Below are 20,823 nucleotides of genomic sequence, written 5' to 3'. Positions count from 1 at the left end.
TGAAGTTGATTCAAGACCTCTTTAACACATAAACTGAACTTGACTAGTGTTTAGTGAGACAATTTGATGAAATTTAACAATCCAATCTACTGAGTAAACAATCATTTATAGATATCTATAATCAATATATGAAGAAGAATGCGACTTGCTCACAGCAAGGATAAAGGTTGATAACACTGACAGATGAGCGCAAGCACAGGGGATCAGGAGATCATCCTTGACAGCAGCTTGTCAGCCTGATTTACTCTACATGTGCTCTGCTTTCATACGTTTAACTACCAACTCTTCTTTGTGCATCTCAACTAAATTCAATGAGAATTTTAAATTAGTGCCTAAAAGAAAAGAGGGATTTCTTACCTGCTGGTGTCTTGGTGTTTGCAGAACCTGGCCATCGGTGAGTGTGCGGGTTGTGAGCGGTCAGTGTGTTGACTGTGGAGGCTAATCCCAACAGATTCAGCTACCCCCAGCTGGCACTGGACTGAGAGGTCACATGACCCTAGGATGGGAGGAGGGCGTGAGGAAAATTATCAGGTAACTTTGAGGTCACAGTGCAATAATTAGCCTTTGCTCTAATAGGACTTGTCTTCTTTATCTCTATTGAACACTGTTTTTACACCCTTTAAACTACTCTGACATCTGCTCATTTGTTTTTTGCCAGATTGTCATGTGAAACTTCTACTTTTGGAACTGTATTGCTGTGATATATAAGATACAGAACAGAATGAAAACCTTCTCCCTCTGTTGTTGGACATGTCGCATGCTTTCATTGTGTGCAGCTGCAGCTACGCAAGTGTTTTTGGCAGCTGCACACATGAACACTGGTTTACTGGCACTTGCTTGAGGATGTAAGTGATTGTAAAATCCAAGCTAGAAAGTTCTCTCACATACCAGAGAGCTCAGTATTTTTCCATAGCCGACTTCAGGCCAATTCAGTCAGCATAAATACTCACTACATAATGATTTATTATAATAGTATCTCCCAGTCTGTTCATGAGGGAATAATTATCTAATATATAGTCCTGGAATCACAGTTATTCAGGAATTACTCATTAATGAAGCATCAATGAGTGATTCCCACTGCTGAACCTTATTGTAAAAGGTTACCATCTAATCAAATGCTACAGGTGTAGAAAGCAACACAGTAAATGGTTAATAAGGAAGTTGAAGGCATGTAGAAGTATTGAAAAAGAAATAGTTTATTCTGTTTTTATAATTACACTGTACATGTATCATTTTCCACACACAAGTGTCAAGTGTCATTGGAGCCTATTTCAAGACTGTTAAGTTTTGCCTACCTGAGAGGGAGGAGCTTGTATTTTTCCTTCAACACTTGTTCCTCATACCTTTCTTAAAATAAGAGAGAATCTTCAGTAAGCAGTTACGCTGCCACAGGTAGAAACAGGTGCACCAAGCGTCAAGGTTAATCAGCTTCACAGTATTGCCAGTTCTGGGATTTTTTTAAATAAGCAAGGTTGAGTCGCATTGTTTATGTTTTGTCATGGTAAAATCTCTGCTGTTGTTTTTGGGCATTTTCCCAGGAAAAAATGAAAAGTGAGAGTACTGAAGAAGAAAGTGGTGAGTTATCCTGTTAAGTTAACATTCGTATTTACCTGCTGACAATATTTACAGTTGGTTATCAGTTTACCAACATAACATAATATAATGTAACATATACCAATGTTGTACTATATGAAGTCTGCAATGAGGATTATAATGTTCTGTTTTTGTTGAAAATGTTTTGGGAGGTGTTGATTCAGCTGTATGATCTTTGTGCAGACTTATTTATTGTGCTGTTGCGCTGCACAATGCTGTGTGCTGTCTACCTAAGTTTCAAAAAACAATGCACATTGTAACCCACATGAACTGGCAACTGGTTGTGTCTGTGGTTACGATGGTTACCACTGCAGTTTGGAATGCAATTCAGCCTGTTTGGTTTAATCATCCAAGTTGAGCTATGATTACAAGTTAAACGGAGTTCAAGTTCGACTTGTTTCGCAAGACAACCCTGTACATTTTTGCCAAACATGTTGTCAACATGGCTGCGTCATGCTACTGGCCTCATTCAAATGGGGGAGACTTTTTTATTACAGGGATAAACTCTGTCGAACACAGCCTAATTCTTGTTTAAATTTTAAATCCAATGATTGTTTTTAAATATTGATGAAACTGACAAAGTGTGCTAGGTAGCAAGTTATAATTGCATGGCTACATCAGCATAAATTAACAAAAATACAATTATCATTTTGATATTAGACCTGACCCTTTGTTTTATACACATTTCTCATTTAGTTAAAAAAAAAAAAAAAAAAAACCCAACAACCTTTGAATAATTTCATGTAATAAATTCTTATTTCGACCCTAAATCATGAATATAGCCTACAGTTTGGAGGATTTATCAAGTCTTTAATTTAAAGTGGCACTACGTAATTTTGGAGAAGAAATTCAAATTCAGAATTTTAGTATTTACAATATTAATGAAGTAATTATACAAACTTCAACTTTCCATAACTGAATAAACAAGCTGTTCTCAGAGGAAAATAAGGTCCTCCAGAAAGGTGGCAGGGTCCGCCACATATAAACAAAGTAAAACAGTATGAAATTATGTTGTTCTTTAAGGCGAGTTTATTTATTCAGTTTATTAAGTCATGAAAAAAAGAGAGTTGGTTTATTTAGATTGTTTAGGCATAAAAAAAATGTCAGATAATGCAGATCTTTCTCTTCTGATTAAAATTTCGTCCCCAAAACTACATAGTGCACCTTTAATTAATAGTGGGTCTCACTGGTTCTAATTGGCACTTTTGTTCATACCTTTTAAGGCTCTCTTGAAGCATAAAAATGTATAAAATTTGGATTTATTTGTTTTGTATGAATTGCCCCATACTTCCACACAGTAACTTATAGAAGTATAAGTTAACAATATACTGTAAGTTGTATAATGTAAATAATAGTAGAAATAGTATTTCCCTTTTGCTTAATTTTTTTTGACAGAACCTGGGAACTTGAGACTGTCTCGAGACTGTCTCAAAGACATCCGCATTGTCCTCCTGGGAGGGAAATATTGTGGTAAAGGTGAGACAGTAAACACCATACTGGGATGCAGGGGCATTGACACTGAAGATGAGACTGTAGGAAACACAGTGAGACAGGCCGAGGTAGCAGGAAGATGGAGGGTGACCCTCGTGAAGACGCCTGGATGGTGGAAGACCTACCACCCTGATGAGACCATGGAGCTGGTGAAGATGTCGTTGATCCAAAGCGTGTCCCTATGCGCTCCAGGACCTCACGCCTTCCTGCTGGTTATTGACTTGGATAGCATACTGGAAGAGAAGAGTGGGAGGTCATGAGAGGGGCACTTGGAGCTTCTGGGTGATGCAGTATGGAATCACACCTTGGTTCTGTTAAAGTATGGCGTCTGGCAGGAGATATACACCACTATTGGAGAGTACATGGAAAAGAGAGGGAAGGTTCTGCGCAGGATTGTGGAGAAATGCCGTCGAAGAAGCCACATGCTCAACAACAACAATAATGGTTCAAGAGCACAGGTGATAGCGCTGCTTGAAAAAGTGGAGAAAATGGTGGCTGCAAATGGTGGAAAACTGTTTGAAATGGATGCTGCAGTTGCACAAGATGTGGAGAGAAGACTGAAAGATGTAAATGAGAAAGCAAAGGAGAGAGAGTCAAGGGTCAAAGCTGAGAGAGACGTTCTCAGGGAAACTTACAAAGGTAAGCTATCAAATAATCTGTTTCTCCATCCATGACCATAGATTATCATGGATCATAACCATGTTCTTTATTGTTTTCTCTTCATCTCTCTGCCAGATGAGGTTTATCATCTAGCCGAGATCAGGCTTCTTCTGACTGGCTGGTTCCTGTCTGGGAAAACCGTGATAGGAGACACCATGTTGGGCGTACAGCTGGGAGAAAGGAGGAGAACCCACCACAGTGAGGCGAAACAAAGCCAAGTGGGTCGATGGAAGGTCCAGCTAATAGACACTCCTGGCTGGTCAAGGTTAAGCTCCCTCAAAGACACTCCAGAGATGGTGAAGCAGGAGATAACAAGAGGAGTTTCACTCTGTACTCCAGGGCCCCACGCCATCATCCTGGTGATCACTGCTGTCGTTGCCTTCACCAAGGCCCACTTGAGGTCCATCAGGGAGCACATGAGCCTTCTGGGTCCTGATGTTTGGAGACATACTCTTGTACTTTTTAGCTGGGGTGACTGCATTGGAGGAACCACTGTGGAGCAGTTCATAGAGAGTGAAGGCAGCGCCCTCCAGTTGCTGCTGAGGAAATGTAACAACAGGTACCACAGATTCAACATCAACTCCAATGATCCAGCTCAAGCCTCAAGACTTCTTGAAAAGATCGAGTGGATGGTGGCAGAGAACAGTATCTTCCGTCTTAATGCAAATGAGACAGACAAGTGGGAAGAAGATGAAACGGTGACAGAGACTATGTCACCACCAGGGGAGTCCCTCGTTGAGATGTTTGAAGCTTTTTGCAAAGATAGAGAAGAAGACCTTCTGATGAGCCATACGATACTATTAAGGCAAGAGATGGCCGGAAGCATAGCTGAACCCCCATATAGTAAGTATTTTATTTTTTCAGAAAATGTGTTTACTTAAAGTGCTAAATTTAAAAACTCCTGGTTTTGTTTGTTTCTCATTTTATTTTTTTATTTCTTTAATAATTTTAGCCACACTTGAGGCAAGGTACAGACATTCCCCAGATAATGTATCCTAATGAGTTTGGGGGGTTCCCTGACTTTTCCTCTAGTGCCACCATAATGTTGCCTTTTGTGGTTTTGAATTAAATGTCGAAACAACTTTTGGATGAACTGTCATGAATTTTTGTAGAGCCATTCATCCCCCCTCGTGAATTTTAATAACTTCGATGATTACCTGACATATCCCCTAGCCCCACTATCAGATCAAAAAAGAAGGATTTTGTCCAATACTATGGTTTATGACTAAATACCCATAACACTAATAATATTCCCATCAGCCTCAGCTGTACTTTGTGTTTGCTGCTAATAAGCAAATATTAGCATGTATAAACCCTAAACTAACAACCTAACAGAGCCACTAGCATAGCCCTGTTGTAATACACTTGCCAGGCATCACTTGTTAATCAACCAGTATACCTCGAAGTCTTTCACTTCTGAGCATGTGAGCGCCAGACAGACATCTTTTATAGAAAGACTTACTGGGTGGCTACTGTACGATTTTTGAAATTGGACAAATCATTACTGTGTTACTTGGTGTTGGTTATATGAAAATTCTACAGGTTATTAATTTAAAAACCACATGTGTAATTGTGTTTGTTTTGTTTTGATACTAATCCACTAGTGTGTGATGAAGAGCAAGAGTCCAACGAGAAGAGGGTCTCTACGTGGCTGAGGGAGCAGCTTGGGAGAGATGATACGTCTGGGTATCATTCTGATCTTGAGTCATTATGGAGCAATCAGTAGTATGAGCAGTTGAAGATCAAGAAGATTGGAGCATTGAATGCTTTAGAGTCAGGTTAGACTATGATGTTATTTTGGCAAAGATATGAAATACTGTAAAACTACATCCTTGTACTCAGATGTCATATTATTAGATAAGCCTAGCAAAGACTAATGCAGTCTAACAGCCATACCCTCATGGATAGAACTCAGTTTTGGTGAGACTGTAAATTTATAGACATTTAGTAGGAAGTAGTTTGAATCAACTCTTATTACAGTTTCAACAAACAATCAAACTGAACATTAACATTATAACCTTCTTGACTGTAACCTTAGACTGCATTAGTTTTGGCTTGGTGTGTGTGATAAATCGGCAACTGAACAAATGGGAGTATGTGACATTTTTAAGTTTTATTCTTTTCATATTGTATATAAACTGTATAATTTATCTTCGGTTTAATGAAAAGTTTCGTTGCATCTGAATTTGTGAATCTCCAATGTATTAAAGTGTCTCGGGACATGCTTCTGTTTTAAAGAATGGTTTTAATATTTTGGGAAAGTCTATTATTTGATTTCTTGCCAAGAGTTAGATGAGAAGTTTGATACCACTCTCGTGTCTGTCCGTTACATGTGAAGCAGCCGTTTAGCTTAGCTTAGCTTAGCATAGAGACTGGAAGCGGGGAGGAACAGCTAACTTTGATCAACGGTAAAATTGTAACAGCAAAAACAGTAAAACAGTACTTTTTTTGGTAAATCTTACAGTTTGATATTTGTGTGGATTAAACAGTCAGTCAGTGTCAGTTTAGAGGTGCTGGTAGGCAGATTTTGTTACTGTTGGACAGACCCAGGCTGGCTGTTTCCCCCTGCTTCCAGTCTTCATGCCAAGCTAAACTAATCATCTGAACATTTATACTACTGTCTTTTCAAAATGGACTAAGAAAATGTTACAGTGAGTTGTATTTAGTAGAAAAAAAACATGTTTTACCTAAACCAATGCAGAAACTCATTAATGTGTTCTGTGAGGTTCAATTGTAGAACACCTGGAAAAGACCTGAAGGCCCTTCTAAGGCAGATATGTTATATTGAAAATCAACAAAATTGTATCTAATTAGCTATTAGTTTAGATTATTATATAGTTAATTTGAAATGTATTATATTGTACAGTATTTTAACAATGCTATGTAACAATGCAGCTACCATAATTACCTCCGCCAAGGAGGTTATGTGCATTTATTGTTTGGTTGGTTTGTCAACAGGATAACACAAAAACTACTGAAAAGATTTCCACAAAACTTGGATGGAGGATGGGTCTTGCCCCAGAATAGACCCTACTAACATTTGGTGCAGATCCAGATAAAGGAACGGATCCAGCATTTTTTTTCTCACTGTCTTTAACATTACGAGAGAGAGCATTTTTCAACATCTTTGTTTATTTCTCAGGGAATAATGCATGGACCTTGATGGAAAAACAAAATCAGGCGTATTTATGTGGCTGGTATCTATAGTTAGTACAATTTGATGCAGATCCAAATAAAAATCTGGATTTAGTGGATTTAAATGTTTTATTTGATAATGGAGTAGGCTTGATTGAATTAAAGGCCTTTCTTGATCTGGCAAGTAGTTTTAATGTAAGCTAATTCTTTTCTACCTATGCTGTGTAAAGCTATATTTTAAAATCTAAATTTAAAATTGACTTGTGGTCTGGTGTTCAGCAAAAGTAACATAGTCTTGCCATAATGTATTATGCAGCATTTGTGTGTACAAGCATGTAAATGGATAATTTTTTTGTGTGTATACTGTATACAGTGTGTGTGTAGGTTTAACCCTTGACAAAATTGGTCAAATGAAATGAACAATCAAGTTTTCTCTTGTGTTTCCAGTTGAGCTAGTAATGCATGTGTTTATCATTCAAACTACTGCTCTGTCTTTCTGCATCACTTGCTCACCTGTTTTGCTTTGTTTTGCATCTCATCTTAGTGGAAGACGTGTCATATGGCTAATGCTTTTTTTAAACACATAATAAAATAGAAATTTGACTTCCACAACATATCATATTGTAAAATTTTCCTAGAGTGACACTCCTGGTTTGCATAATTCCTCTCCCATGTAATGGTTCGATCAAAGTTCACTAAACCTCTGGCTGATCGGTGGAATGACAGTGAGTAACTTCACTGCCGTGACAGGAGGCAGAGGTGGGAATAATGAAGTTAAACAAAGATGCAAAGGTGAGTTATTCAATCAAAAAAAATTCTACTTCTGATACATTGTCTATGTAGTTTCTAAGTTTGTAATATCAGTGTATAACTGGTGTTGTATCACTTAAACACGTATAAAAGAAACCAATATTTGACTTGAGAGCTATTTTTATGTATATAATGTCTAATAATTGTTCTCAGTGTTTTCATTTAGCACTTCTGTGTGAAACAGATTTCAGCTTCACAAGCTATTCGTTTATGTATTTGTTTTTGTGTCAAGATGTTCATAGGAAGTGACGGATAGGTTAATATCTGATGAACACAATTCTCTGCTGAGACCAGTCATTCGCCCTCCCCATGAAGTAACACAGATAAACAGGAAACAGCAACAAATACAGCTTCATTGTTAAATACTGCAGAGCTGAAAGCATCGTCGATACTCTACAGATGTCCGACAACAGCGCCATGGCAGGGATACATGAAAATACTTCACTTTTCTGTGGTAAGGATCCTGTCTATTACACAAATACCATAGGTATTGTGGTGGACTGGGTGATATTCCTTGTAGGACTACCTGAAGTCTGCCTGGCCTGCTATGCTCTCCTGTTTCTACTCAAGAAGGACAAAGTGGCTCCCATCTTCGCCATAAACCTGCTCCTGTCAGATCTCCTTCAGATCGGGATCACAGTTGTCTTCATCATCAGTAGATTTTTTGATGCCACCTTCTACCCCTTCATCAGAGCCCGCTGCATCGCACGACTGTTCATCCGCTTGGGCCTGACCACAAGTTTGTGTTTCATGCTGCTGATTTCTGCAGAGAGGTATTTAATGGTGGCCTGTCCAGTGTGGTATCGCACAAAGAACAAGGCAATGTTCTCCATCCTGATCTCAATTTCAATGTGGATCCTTTCATTGGCCTACTCCACTTTAGATTACATCTTCATGGGAAACTCCTTGGTGCTATTCTCCATCATCTGCCTCCTACCCGCCCCATTTCTTTTGGGTCTCTTCACAGCCACGTGGCAAGCCCTCAACAAGAGCATGGCCATGAGACAAGAAACGAAGAACAGGAGAAAGATTTTGGGGGTTCTGAGTCTGGTGCTGGGGACGTACACAGTTTTGTTCTTCCCCTTCAGTTTCAGGAACCTGTTCTACTCTCTCAAAAGTCACGATGCCTCTGGAACAGAGAACTCGGTCAGGGATTTGTCCGGTGTTTTGACCAGTGCCCTGGTCTATCTCAGCCCTTTGATAGACTCTTTAATCTATATTTTCATCAGGAAGGACATAAGAGACACAGTGGAAGCGTTCCCCTGCTGCAAAACACCTCTGATGAAGCTCAGAGAGTTTCAGGACCAACAAACAGACAGTTACCAGACAGAGACGGCTTTATAATTAATTTGATAAGCAGTTTAAAAAAGGAGCTATGTTTAAGAGGAAGTTTTTCATCACATCCTTGTATTGTGGCTTAGACTCAACCATCTGTTTTTTGTATGTCATGGCCAACTGCTTTGAATTATTTCACAAACCAGAGGCAAGATTTCATAAGATAAGGTCAAATAAAGTCTGCTAGAAAATGTCCTGCACAAGTTTTTTAGAAAACCAAACCCCTCAGCATCTATTCCAGTCTAAAAGAGTTGATTAGTCTATATATAGAGAATAATAAATGTTCCCCTCAGCTCTCTTGGCTCATTGTTTTGGTTTCTCTGCATGAAACGTTACTGTTGAGGTTCCCTCTCATTGGAGTTGCAGAAGAGCGGAGGAGCATGAGGACCATAGAGACACACAGCTGCCTGTAGTATTCCTATAATATTCCTATGGTCATTCAGTAGCATCTGTGCTGCTGAAACCACACCCCCAGACCAAATCACCACTGGGTAAGACATAATGACAGACATCGTTTTTCACTCAGGCTAGGGTTAGAGTTAAGTTGGGTTAGGGTTTGTTTTAAAAATAGACAAATCACTGACAGGTTACCTGCCCGGCACCAAACAGAAGAAGTTAGCAAATACTTGGTGATAGTATTGAAGCATTTAGCAGCTAAACAGCAAAAATATTTTTCTTTGGAGTTGGTGGAAGACCAAAAGAGTTGTTTTCTTTGTTTTTTTTTAAAGTGAAGATTGGACTTAAATTTGTCAGGTAGCCTGAATAAAAATCCACCAAATAAAAGTTGATTTTGCTCAATGTCAGCCGGATGTGAAAAATGGCAACTGTTTGCTAATTCAGCAAAGTTCTCCATAAAAATTGGAAAGTGGAGTAATTTCAGATTTTGTTTAGTACAATCATTTCTGTACAGACACACACAATTTTAAACCAACTGAAGATGCCCCTGTGCATACACTGAAAACTATCTTTATAGATGGACATTATTATTTGTAAATTACAGTGTAAATGTATATGCTTGTTTGCTGTTTTTACTGTATATGTTCTGTAACATATTGATTGTTTAAGAAAAAGTGCATTATCTACATTTGTGGTTCACATTTTTCTATGTTCAGTTGCAACTTGTCATTTAAATATGAAGTACTCAAGCTAATTGCAACATGCCTGTAATGTTTGTCTTTGAGAGACACCTAGTGGCTTCACTGATGTAAGACATAAACCACAGCATCTGTCAGCCACAGTGTGTTGTAGACATGGTTCTAGGTTGATTAGACCAAGTCAAGATAATGGTAATAAAAATATATGTGCAGATTGTCAAATTGGCTAAGCAACAACATGTTCACTAACTAGATGACTGATTACTATTTAACCAAAATAATTTAACCTCTTCATGCTCTGCAGTGCTGCTGAGCAAAACACCATACCTGAACAAGCCTACATACAAATACCTCCGTACAAGTTTTTTTTTTTTTTTATCATCATACAAAACTAAATATGCTTTGAGTCTGTAATCACTATGCTTTATATCATAACTATGATTAGTTTTGGTAATTTATATTTTCAGTATATTGTCTCCTTAAACTACCAAAATATGATTGCAAAGATGTCCAAGTACCTAGTAGTTGTATTTGGAGACAAGCAAGGTCATTTGGGCTTTTAAATAATGTGTGCTTCATTGATTACGAGTCAAAGGCCGCCAGTTAAAGACTGTGATGCAATGAGTTTTCATCTATATGGATAAGTTCAGTGCCAATATCCAACATTTAAAACAAATTTTGTCATGAATGAGATTCAATATCATTTTTAATAAAAATATGAAAAATATGAATTATGATGCTGTATGACCGGGGAGGGGACGGGGAGGTGTTTTCATGCACACCTGTGCATACCTTAAATCCCCGTCTGACCGATCCAGCCCTGCATCAGAGGTGTGTGTGCCCGGGCCTGCACTCATATGTGAGATGCACACTGAGAGCCAATGTGGAGGTAACCGTGGTCACTGTTTCCCAGAGGACCGTCTGGCGGCGAGGGCCATTAATTATAAGAGACAGGGAGACAGACAGCTAGCCAGCTAACAGACAGACAGACAGACAGTACCGCAGAGAGCGCAGACAGGCCTGACAAGAGCAGGGCCCGACAAATACAAAGAGAGGAGGAAGAGCAGCACGCACGGCCAAGAAAAATAATCCTCCCCCTGTAGCGAGTACGGCCATCTGCACCGCCCCGCTTCTCCTCCCGCCAGCGGACTATGAGTAAATACATTCAGGCATAATAACCCTTTGTCATAAGAGAAAGAATCGCGTTTTGCGACGGAGATAAATAATTGAAAAAAATGCGGCTGTCCGACTGCGCATCCCTGGGAGTGAATAGGGAAATGCTGCGCCAGTGTCCCGGCTGAGAGACGGAGCCGATCTTCCCCCAACATAAGCTCCTGAGCCTTTTTGCCCTCTTGTCATTACACAATATCGCTGCCAAAAATCATCGTTTCAAACATGGTAAGTTGTTTTTGTGTTATATTTGGAGGGATTGTGTCGGCGACGAGCGGCCTGTGGGGGAAATGCACATCCGGGACTGTGTTTTTTGTCGAAGTCATAATATTTTATGAATCATAACTTGTTATGATGTGGGAGCGCGCGTTGCGTGCAACAGGTCGCCGTACAGTAGCGGGGACGCGCATCTCACCGCCGTATTTTGCGCTTGTTTCTACACATTGGTGTAAAAACGTCCGATCGTCGGATACCGACGCGAACAAATTGGCAAGATGGCACGAAGAATACGAATGCGTTGTTGGCACAATAGAGTTCTGGTTAAAAAGGCGATGATATTCGCGGTTTTGAACAGTTTATAACTATTGGAGTTATCACAATTTCCCTTTTCGACAAAATACTATCGATTACACGATGACGCGCATGATTGCAGCTTTATGATTTTATTTTTAATTAATTTATATTGTTCGGAAATCACTGCTTGCTTTGCAGAAAACTGTCCACATAGGCCTACTTTATAAATGACACAAATCCGGTTTTAAACTGTTCATTATGTTAAAAGAATATGACTTTTGTCCAACAAAGGAGGGACTGTTTTAAATAATTCCGACTAATAAGATCAACTGATTCCACAACCACCTTTCTAAAGACTTAAAGCCTAACAATCAGACTTCATATCAAACCTCGGATGCATTTTATTATTCTATCCAAGCCTCTGAGAGACACAGAGGAGGTGGAGGTGGGTGGGGGGGTGGAGGGGTGTCACAGGGCCCGGGTGAAAAATTATTTCCCTCCTCACTCTGGCTGTGTCTTTCTTTCATTACCTCTCTCCACGTGGTAAGCAGTAGGGATGAGGGTGAAAAGGGAGCATTGTGCCTCCAGTCAGTGGCCTTATGTGTTGGAGAGGCTCTGAGAGGGTGATGTTCACTCAGCTGTGCTCCCTCAACGCCATTGTTGCGAATTCCACCTCATTTCAGCCACTCTGTTTACTGAGCTCACACAGGAGCCTGTTTCACTGAAATCTCACACACACATAGTTTGAATAGACTTGAATAGGTGTGTGTGACAAGGTGGTCTGTGACATAGTATGTCTGGTTTAATGTAAAAAAAACTGAATAAATTTAACCAAGCCTTGGCTTTTGCGCCCACCTGTGCACACACTTATCTTCTGTTACACACAGCAGACACACAAGGTGAGGTTTAGATTTTATAGGCTCACGTCAGTGATCGAAAGACCAGGCAAGGGCCATTATGTGATGAACTTGAGCGTCAATGTATGAGCATTTACTAAAAAGAGGCAGTGGACTCCTGGCTCAAAAGAAGGGGTGTTCACTCGCCATTTGAATGCAAAGTAGTGGATGAACAAGTGAGCTGTGTGTGCGTGTGTGTGTGTGTGTGAGTGGAGAGAGAGAGCGAAGGAGGGCCAATGGTGAGTTTTGAGAAAAGGAAGACTTGTCGAGAGAAACTGTCACATGGCACTTTGGTTCTGTTTTTCTTTCTCTGCACCACAATGCCACCAACGTGGACAGTCTTTATTGAGACTCATCAGCCAGGAGCATCCACTGTCACATTTCTGGAAATGGTACTTTAGTTTTTCTTCAGTTTTGTTTTGCCTTTAAGTAATTTAGATACCTCTTTTCAGTGTGCAGGGAGACAGATTAAAAGTTGTGTGTTGGCCAATGCGCCCCAGCGTCGGTCCCATCCTGCAGAAGCATGTCCCGTCGGAAACAGAAACGACCCCAGCAGCTTATGAGCCTGACCCTCGGTGCCTGTGGGATACTTGAGCATGGTGAGAAAGAGATATATATCAAACACTGGTTGTTCAGCAAGATTGGATTCAAACTGAAAGGAAAGTTTAGACCTCAAATAAATCACTTTTGCTGAATACTTTTTTAGTTTTTTATTGTGTTAGTATTATACTTCATGGTGTATTTATTGTACCATCTTACAGCAGGATTTCAATTGATGCCTTAACCTTTCACACTGTATTGTAACTTTTTACCTAGCATGACAGAGTTTAGGAATCTTAAGAAATGTCATTATGGACTTTGGCGGCTAAAATGTGTTTTTAATTTTGTTGATTAAGAGTTAATCATTTAATCTCAGCCATCATTTATACATGGTATCTTTGTGGAATTATTAAACGGTTCAATCTGTTTAATTAATATTTAAAATTAGACTATATACGGGTACATGTCATACTTGCACACTAAGAAAAATAAGGCTTGTTGAAAGTATCGGCCTACAGAGTCTTTACTTCTTTCTCTGAGGTTGCAGCCTTTAAGCTGCTTTCTTTGCCCTGTAAAACCCAAATGTCTTCACTCCTCATCACTGCCAGGTTCAAAGACACAGACCACCCAGAATAGGGGGATATACAGTAAATCCCCAGAGAAATATTGGTGAAAAAGAACATTTAAGTAAAGTGAATTTGAAAATGTGAACAAAAGCACATTACAGATTAGGTAGAAGTGAAGAGATGAGCATGAGAAGGTCAAGGAAAAGGAAACTTTGAGAGGCGCTGTATAAGGTGTTCTAACTGCAATAGCATTAGACCCCATTGTCCCCTTTCAGCTTTGTTGCTGGGCACTGAAGCTTGAACATACCCATGAAGAAGTGTGTATGTGACAGTGTGTGTGTGTACGCGCGTGCAAGTGTGTGTATTTGTCTGTCTGTCCACTCTAGTTACAGGAATAGGGCCCACATTGTAAAATTGTAGCTTTCAAGCAAACAGCTTTAACTTCTGTATGTGTGTGAATGAGCAACCCTGTGCATACAAAGTGTTTGCTTTTTTGTGTCTGTGTATTGTGCATTGACAGGTATGTAGTACCTCTGTCCCTCTATGCTTTTCTGGGCTAAGTTAGCTTGTTGATGGTCTGTGAGTCATCCTGTCTGTCTGCAGGGCTGTTTGTTTTCTTTACACGCCACCTCTCTTCCTCTGCCTGGTCCTTAACCGTATCAGGAATTTGACCCCATAGTGTTTAAGGTCAAGTCTGCCAGCCAATCAGGCAACCAGTACAGTGTCCAGTACCCAACCAGGACCTAACCCCCAACACCCCATTGGGCTGCTGGGGGAAGGGCTCTTAAGGAGATGAAAGAAAGACAGATTGAATGGAAGAAGAATGAAAGAGAGAGGGGCAGGGATGGAAGAGTGTCTTGGTGTGTGGATGTGGCTTTTTATTGGGGGGGGGGGGGGGGTTAAAGTCCATTGTCTTGTGCGTGTTGCCCTGGAAACAAGGTAGGCTCCTCTACGGGTGAGGAGTGTATTCTTGCAGATCAGTGGAATCTGTGTGTGTGTGTGTGTGTGTGTTAGCACGTGTGCCTGCATGCATGATGTGTGTGTGTGCGCGTGGCGATGGTAGTGAGGCTGCAGTTGATGAGGATGGACAGGACAAAGAAGGAAAGAAATGCATTGGTGGATGATAAGGTGGTGGAAATTAAATGCAGAGGTTACAAGTCACTTGTTAGACAACTGAATTCCTTCAGTTCAAGCATCCACCCGAAACCTTACTTAGTCACTGTCACTGATGGTCTTGTAAGTTGTTTCTAAGTGTCCTGAGATGTGGATTTGATTTTGTTTATTTTGTTACCATTAATATGATAAAATTACATTCAGATTTTCTTCTTTCAATTTCCCTAGATGACAACTTGGCAGTGAAGTCACAATCCTTTCCATTTACCCTGGATTCTCCCCTGTGCTCTCCATCTTCCTCTCTTCAAAGCTCCCAACTACCCCTAGCACTCCCTTCATCTCTAAAGGGCTCTCAAACCCCCTCTCTACCCACTGAGGGTCCACCCCTGTCCTGCTCACCGATTCAGCCATCACACCAGCCCCTCAAAGACCCACAACCCTCACTATCCCCTGGCTTCCCTTACTCTTCTCTGTCTTCCCAAACTCAACATCCACCTACTACCCAACTGTCTGGTTGCAATCCCACGTCTTCTACAAGTGCCCTCATCCACCCTTCCCGAAGCGCACACATGGCTTCTCCCAAGTTGGGGCTGTCAGCCACCACCACCACCTCTTCTTCCTCCTCATCGTCCTCTGCCTCCCTATGTCCTCCACCGCACCCTGGAAGCCCCAGTCGTGTTCCTGAGGGCCCCCCAAGTCCTGTTACTCCAACTCCCAGCCCAGGAGTGACATCTGCCTCAGCTGCACCCTCTAGGGCCCAACTGAGTATTGCCCTGATCCTGGAGGAGCTGCGGGTGCTGCAGCAAAGGCAGATCCACCAGATGCAGATAACAGAGGAGATCTGTAGACAGGTGCTACGCCTTGGAGGAGCCTCCTATACCATAGACACACCTTCCCAGCCACTCCTCCCTCCTCTGCCTCAGCTCTGCCTGGAAGGCAGCAAAAGGGCTGCCAGTCCAACTACACAGCCAACAGTACCCCAGCCTTCCACCTCTGTGGCTCCTCTCCTGGCATGTTTCTCATCCCTGCTCCCATCTCAGGCAGCTAACAAACCCACAAAGCCAAGCAGTTCCTTGTCTCAAATCCTGCAGCCCCACAAATCCCAGATTGAAGGGACCGGAGGGACTGCAGGGGGTCATGGTTATATGAGAGTGAGTTCTAGATCTGCAGCTCCCTCAACCTCATCCTCTGCTGCCATCTCCATGGCTTCCTCCACCTATCCACTTGCCCTGTCATTAGCTCTTCCCAACCGCTATCTTCATGAGAAATCTCCAAATACAACTTCATTGAGTGGGCATGCTGGCCGATCCTTCCTAAACTCATCCCTCTCCACATCAGTATCCATGGTCCCAAACTCCCAACACTTGCAATCTGTCTCTGGAGGAGCAGACTCTTCCACTGCATCCAGTTCTACCACTGCTAGTCGTCTCCAACATGCTTGCCGCTTTTGTGGAAAAATGTTCAGCAGTGACTCTTCCCTACAGATACATCTACGCTCACACACAGGGGAACGACCATACCAGTGTCCAGTGTGTCTCAGCCGCTTCACCACACGAGGCAACCTCAAGGTGCACTTCCTACGCCATCGTGAGCAAAACCCTGAGCTGTCACTTTCACTCCTGCCACCTTCTTTGTTTGGGGTAGCATTAGGGGGCACTGGAGGGTCCGATATGGGACAGACCATGAGCAGCGGTGGCAGTTCTAGTGGCATGAATATGTTACAGAAGAAGCCAAAAAGCAGGCCTGATGATGAAACATGTGGAGATAATTTGGAGGTCAGTGGCACCAGCACTGGCTTTTCTCTTGGGGCCTCTGGAGGATCTACCCCTTCTATCCTACCCCTGGCCCCTAGTGTGGATCTGGCTTTGATTTCCCACTCTCTCCTGCAGCTCAATAGGGCTGCAGCTGTAGCTGCTGCAGCCTCTATCACCTCCAGCTCATCTCACTCATCTTCCTCCTCTTCAGCTTCCACCTCTTCTCTGGCTACCTCCTTACTCTCAAACCCTTCATTGTCTTCATCTTCCACCATCACAGAGTTATTCAAGGGTGCCAAGCAGCAGCACTTTGATGAAAATACTCCTCCTCATGCCCCAATGCTTTCTCCTGCAGCCTACTCCCAGCTCGCCCAGCTGCCTAAACTCCTGTTCCCTTCTGCCTCCACTTCTTCCTCTACCTCTGCTGCACACTCATCCCTCTACAACCATCCAGCCTTGGGATTGCTACGTACACCGCTACCCTCTACTCCAGGCTCCCACCAACTTGCTTCTTCCAGCCATTCTCAGCTTTCATTCCCTTTCTCTTCATTTCCTAAAGTCCCAGGTCCACCCACCTCCACTCAATCCTCCTTGCCTTCCTCAATGGCTACCTCCACTCCCACATCTGAAACCTCCAAGCTACAGAGGCTGGTGGAGAAGCTAGAGAAGGCACCTACCCACTCCTCCTCTCCATGGACTACTTCCTGTACTTCCTCCTCCATGCTGGAGATGTTATCTAACAGTATCGCTACCTCTTCAGCAAGTCCAGCCAACAGTCGTCTCACAAATGCCAGCACTTCTACCACATACGTAATGGCGTCCCCACCATCTTCAACCCTTCTCTCCACTTCTGTTTCAAACTTCACCCATGAGATGGTTGCTGCCTTAGGCATGAGTGCCAATGGAGCGAGGGCCATGGGAGGGGGTTTGCTACCATCACTAAGCATCACAGGTGCAGCTGGCAACCTGACAACTAATCAGTGTGGGGTGTGTCTGCGGGTGCTAAGCTGTCCCAGAGCACTGCGTCTGCACCAGGCTACTCACCTTGGAGAACGCCCTTTTCCATGCAAGATATGTGGCAGATCCTTCTCTACCAAAGGCAGCCTGCGATCACATCTGGCCACCCATCATGCCCGACCACCCAATGCACGGGTCCAGAACTCTTGCCCACTGTGTCAGCGCAAGTTCACTAATGCCCTAGTGCTCCAGCACCACATCCGAATGCACCTTGGCGGACAGTTGCCCACAGAAGGCACAGAGGATTCTGCACATGAGATGCCAGCTGAATCTAATGTCAAACCCTTGTCAGAATCACAATCCCAGTCCACTGACCCAAATACTGCCTCTATTGAAACACCGCCTGACCGAGCAGGCCACTCTAAGAGCCCAGCCCCAAGCTCACAATTTCAAACTCCAGCAGCTGGCTCAGCCCCTGTCTCTATGAAAACCGCTGAGATCACCAAAAATCCCAGTAAGTCTGGGTCCTCCAGCCCAGACCTAATCCCCCCTTCTGACCTTAGTCCTGACCCGTTCATAAATCCCACCACACAAACTCCACCACCAGGCAGTGTAGACCCTCCAGTCCTTTGTGTCAGTGCCCCCTTGCCAGCATCCCAGCAGACAGACCAAGCTTCCCCAGTTGTCAAAGACAATGAAGTTGAACAACAAGCCACTGTTGATGTCCATCTTCCTAAATCCACCTCTTCACCAATTTCCTCCACTGTCACCAAAACAACAGTGTCATCTAATGCTATGGTAGTGGACTGTGGAGTGGATGGAGCGTTGGACTCCTCTGATGCCTTCCTTGGCTCCAGATCAAACCTGGAGGACTTACAAAGCACACCTGCCCTTGGTTCACCCTTTGCTTACACCTGTCCCAGTACCTCTTCTAACCCAGTTCTGAGTCAAGATGCACTTGATGTTAATGCAACACCAACGTTGGAATCAGACTCAGTCTCACCAAGGCCCCAATCACCAGAACCCATGGAAGAAGACAAAATTCAATCCTCTCTACCAGCAACACCAAAGCAAGACCAAGCAACTGTGCCTGACGAGGACCCCAAAATGATATCCACTCTGGAGACCGCTGACACTATTGGTGCTGATGTAAGGGGTGCATCACACAGAGCTGCTACTTTTGTAAGGGAGACACGTCAGAGCTTTCATTTTGGTTCATATGGGAGGGAAGACCGGGTGGAAGGTGTTAAGATGAGTGGATTGGCTCCAAGTGATGAATTGGAAGCTTCTGTCCCCATCAGCCTCGCCCCAACCCTCCCATCTCCCATGTCTCGTCCTGAAAAGAAGACCTATTGCTGTGCTGAGTGTGGAAAAGAATATGCCAGTCGTAGTGGACTGAAGGTGAGGAAAAAATATATTTAATGCAAAAATAACCTTTCTTGATGAGATGTATGGATATACTGTTAATATAAACATAATACATAATTCTAAAATAATAACTGTTGTAGCAAAAATCTTTCTCAGAATATTTAAACAATATTTAACAGCTTTAGTACAGAATCCTGTCTTGCCAGGGAAAGTATTTCAATATAATGAGTGTCTTCACCATGGAACCTGAAGAAGACTGACACAGGCTTGGATCACTAGTCCATAAAAATTAGTCCATGTGTACCTAGAAAAGCTGCATACTTCAGTCATATACCGGATATAATTGCTCATGGAATATACTCTGCACTGGATTATATGGGGAATGTTTGATAGTTAGCTTAATACTAACCCTTTATGTTCCTAGGGGCACATGAAGCACCATGGTGTGGTAACCAAAACAACACGTCCACCAGCTCGGAGTAGTCGTTCCTCCACTGACCAACTTCCTTCTTCCACATCTATGACTTCCTTGAACATTCCTGCTACCAGGAGCTCAGCAGGCTTCTGGAACCAATACCAAGCCTTTCTCAACACTAATAACGAGCCAACTGATGATCCAACTGCTGGCAGCCAAGGAGAGAATGAGTCAGCCCTGTCTGCAAAATCACCTGGTCGATCTCAGATGGATTCAAAAGCCTCTGATGAAGCAGGGGAAGAGTCTACTGAAGGGTCATCACTCGAGTGAGCGTGATTGGCTGGATAATGTTCTGTTTTTTTCAATCAATGTTTACCTTTTGGTGAAACTGTATGGGCATTTGCGTAGTACTGCTTCCTTAACACATTTCAAGTAGCCTGTCAGTATGATAGTCAGAGTAATATGTTTGTATGTGAAAGTTGTGAGTCAACCAGCTTGGTCTTGTGTCAAAAAAGTGACAGCTATTGTAAAAATAAGGGTGAAAATAATCAAGACGTAACAAAGTGAGTCCAGCTTTTTGATGGATTTGATAAAAAGTGACACTTTACTTTTGTCTGGCTGACATTGTCAATAGTTTGATGCACATTCTAACAAAAAAGAGTATTCCTGTTGTATCAATGTTTCATATCAGACCTGGGTCAAATAATTATCAGTGGGTTTTTTTGTTTTTTTACTATTTGCAGATAGTAAAGTTGACAACATTTGAACAAATTTAATATTATTAGATTATAATTGGTGAGTCACAGAGAATTACACTAAAATTTGAGTTTCAAAAATTTGATTTTGGAACTCATTGTGTTGTGTTGTGTTGTGCCATGATCCCACTGGCACCAAAAGAGGCCCATGCAAACCAAAAGAAAATCTATTTGCAAATGCTTCATGACCTACAATCTTTACAGATATAGAAGATTCCTTCCTTCCGAGGGAACTGATGTAAATGGAGAAATTAGTAAGTTGTTTTGCTTACATACCTTTGTTTTGCAAGAGCGAACAAGGCCAACAAATTGAATGTGTTTCTGTGGGGAATATTTAGTCTTTTGTCCCCCATCTTGTGGTACAAATTAACTACTCACTCATGTCATTGTGGTTTACTTTTCACTATATTGTCCTGTCAAACCAGAAGCACAGCTGCAGTGTTTGTGAACCCAGTGAGGACATGGTCTTGTGTGTGACCTTTGAACTTCAGCTTTGTGAATATTATGATTGTTGTTTGGTCCAAAAGTACGTAATATCTGTGACACCTTTTCAGTTACTAAAACTCTTAAGTTACTGTATATATCAGAAGTCTATGTCTGTTTGTTGTAAGCTGTACTTTCACTCTCTCCATATTAAAAAATCATTCGGAAACCAAAA

The 20,823-nt window shown here is 42.1% G+C and overlaps 2 protein-coding genes across 4 annotated transcripts in view; one reads left to right on the top strand and one right to left on the bottom strand.

Moving 5' to 3' along the window:
• The window catches only part of trim110 (tripartite motif containing 110), a 22,081-nt gene extending 8,855 nt beyond the window's left edge, over window positions 1-13,226 (bottom strand). The window contains exons 1-3 of one of the 2 annotated variants that reach the window (XM_073491349.1): window positions 13,140-13,223; window positions 3,210-3,317; window positions 358-496 (exon numbers count right to left, since the gene is read on the bottom strand). The gene's annotated coding sequence lies outside the window, so the exon portion shown is untranslated. Of the gene's footprint in view, window positions 1-357; window positions 497-3,209; window positions 3,318-13,139 lie in introns of both variants that reach the window. The other variant, XM_073491348.1, reaches the window with a different exon arrangement.
• Window positions 11,424-20,823, top strand: sall2 (spalt-like transcription factor 2). Of its 2 annotated transcripts, none has more exons than XM_073491344.1 (3): window positions 11,424-11,516; window positions 15,145-19,028; window positions 19,420-20,823. In XM_073491344.1, the coding sequence occupies exons 2-3, from the start codon at window positions 15,486-15,488 to the stop codon at window positions 19,738-19,740; spliced, it is 3,864 nt and encodes a 1,287-aa protein (XP_073347445.1). In that variant the 5' UTR covers window positions 11,424-11,516; window positions 15,145-15,485; the 3' UTR covers window positions 19,741-20,823. The 2 variants fall into 2 exon arrangements, with proteins under 2 accessions (XP_073347445.1, XP_073347444.1); XM_073491343.1 differs by lacking the exon at window positions 11,424-11,516 and adding an exon at window positions 13,221-13,296.

This window comes from Pagrus major, chromosome 21 (assembly GCF_040436345.1).
Source record: "Pagrus major chromosome 21, Pma_NU_1.0".
Classification (NCBI taxonomy): Eukaryota; Metazoa; Chordata; class Actinopteri; order Spariformes; family Sparidae; genus Pagrus; species Pagrus major.
The sequence above is the reverse complement of the archived record's forward strand: the minus strand, read 5'-3'. Positions and strand labels throughout refer to the sequence as shown.

Excerpts from the sequence above, each read along its gene's own strand:
- sall2 (XM_073491343.1), top strand. The coding sequence starts at position 13,221 with ATGTCCCGTCGGAAACAGAAACGACCCCAGCAGCTTATGAGCCTGACC. Across the intron at positions 13,297-15,144 it reads CTGTGGGATACTTGAGCATG|ATGACAACTTGGCAGTGAAG; the intron begins GTGAGAAAGAGA and ends CAATTTCCCTAG. Across the intron at positions 19,029-19,419 it reads CCAGTCGTAGTGGACTGAAG|GGGCACATGAAGCACCATGG; the intron begins GTGAGGAAAAAA and ends TTATGTTCCTAG.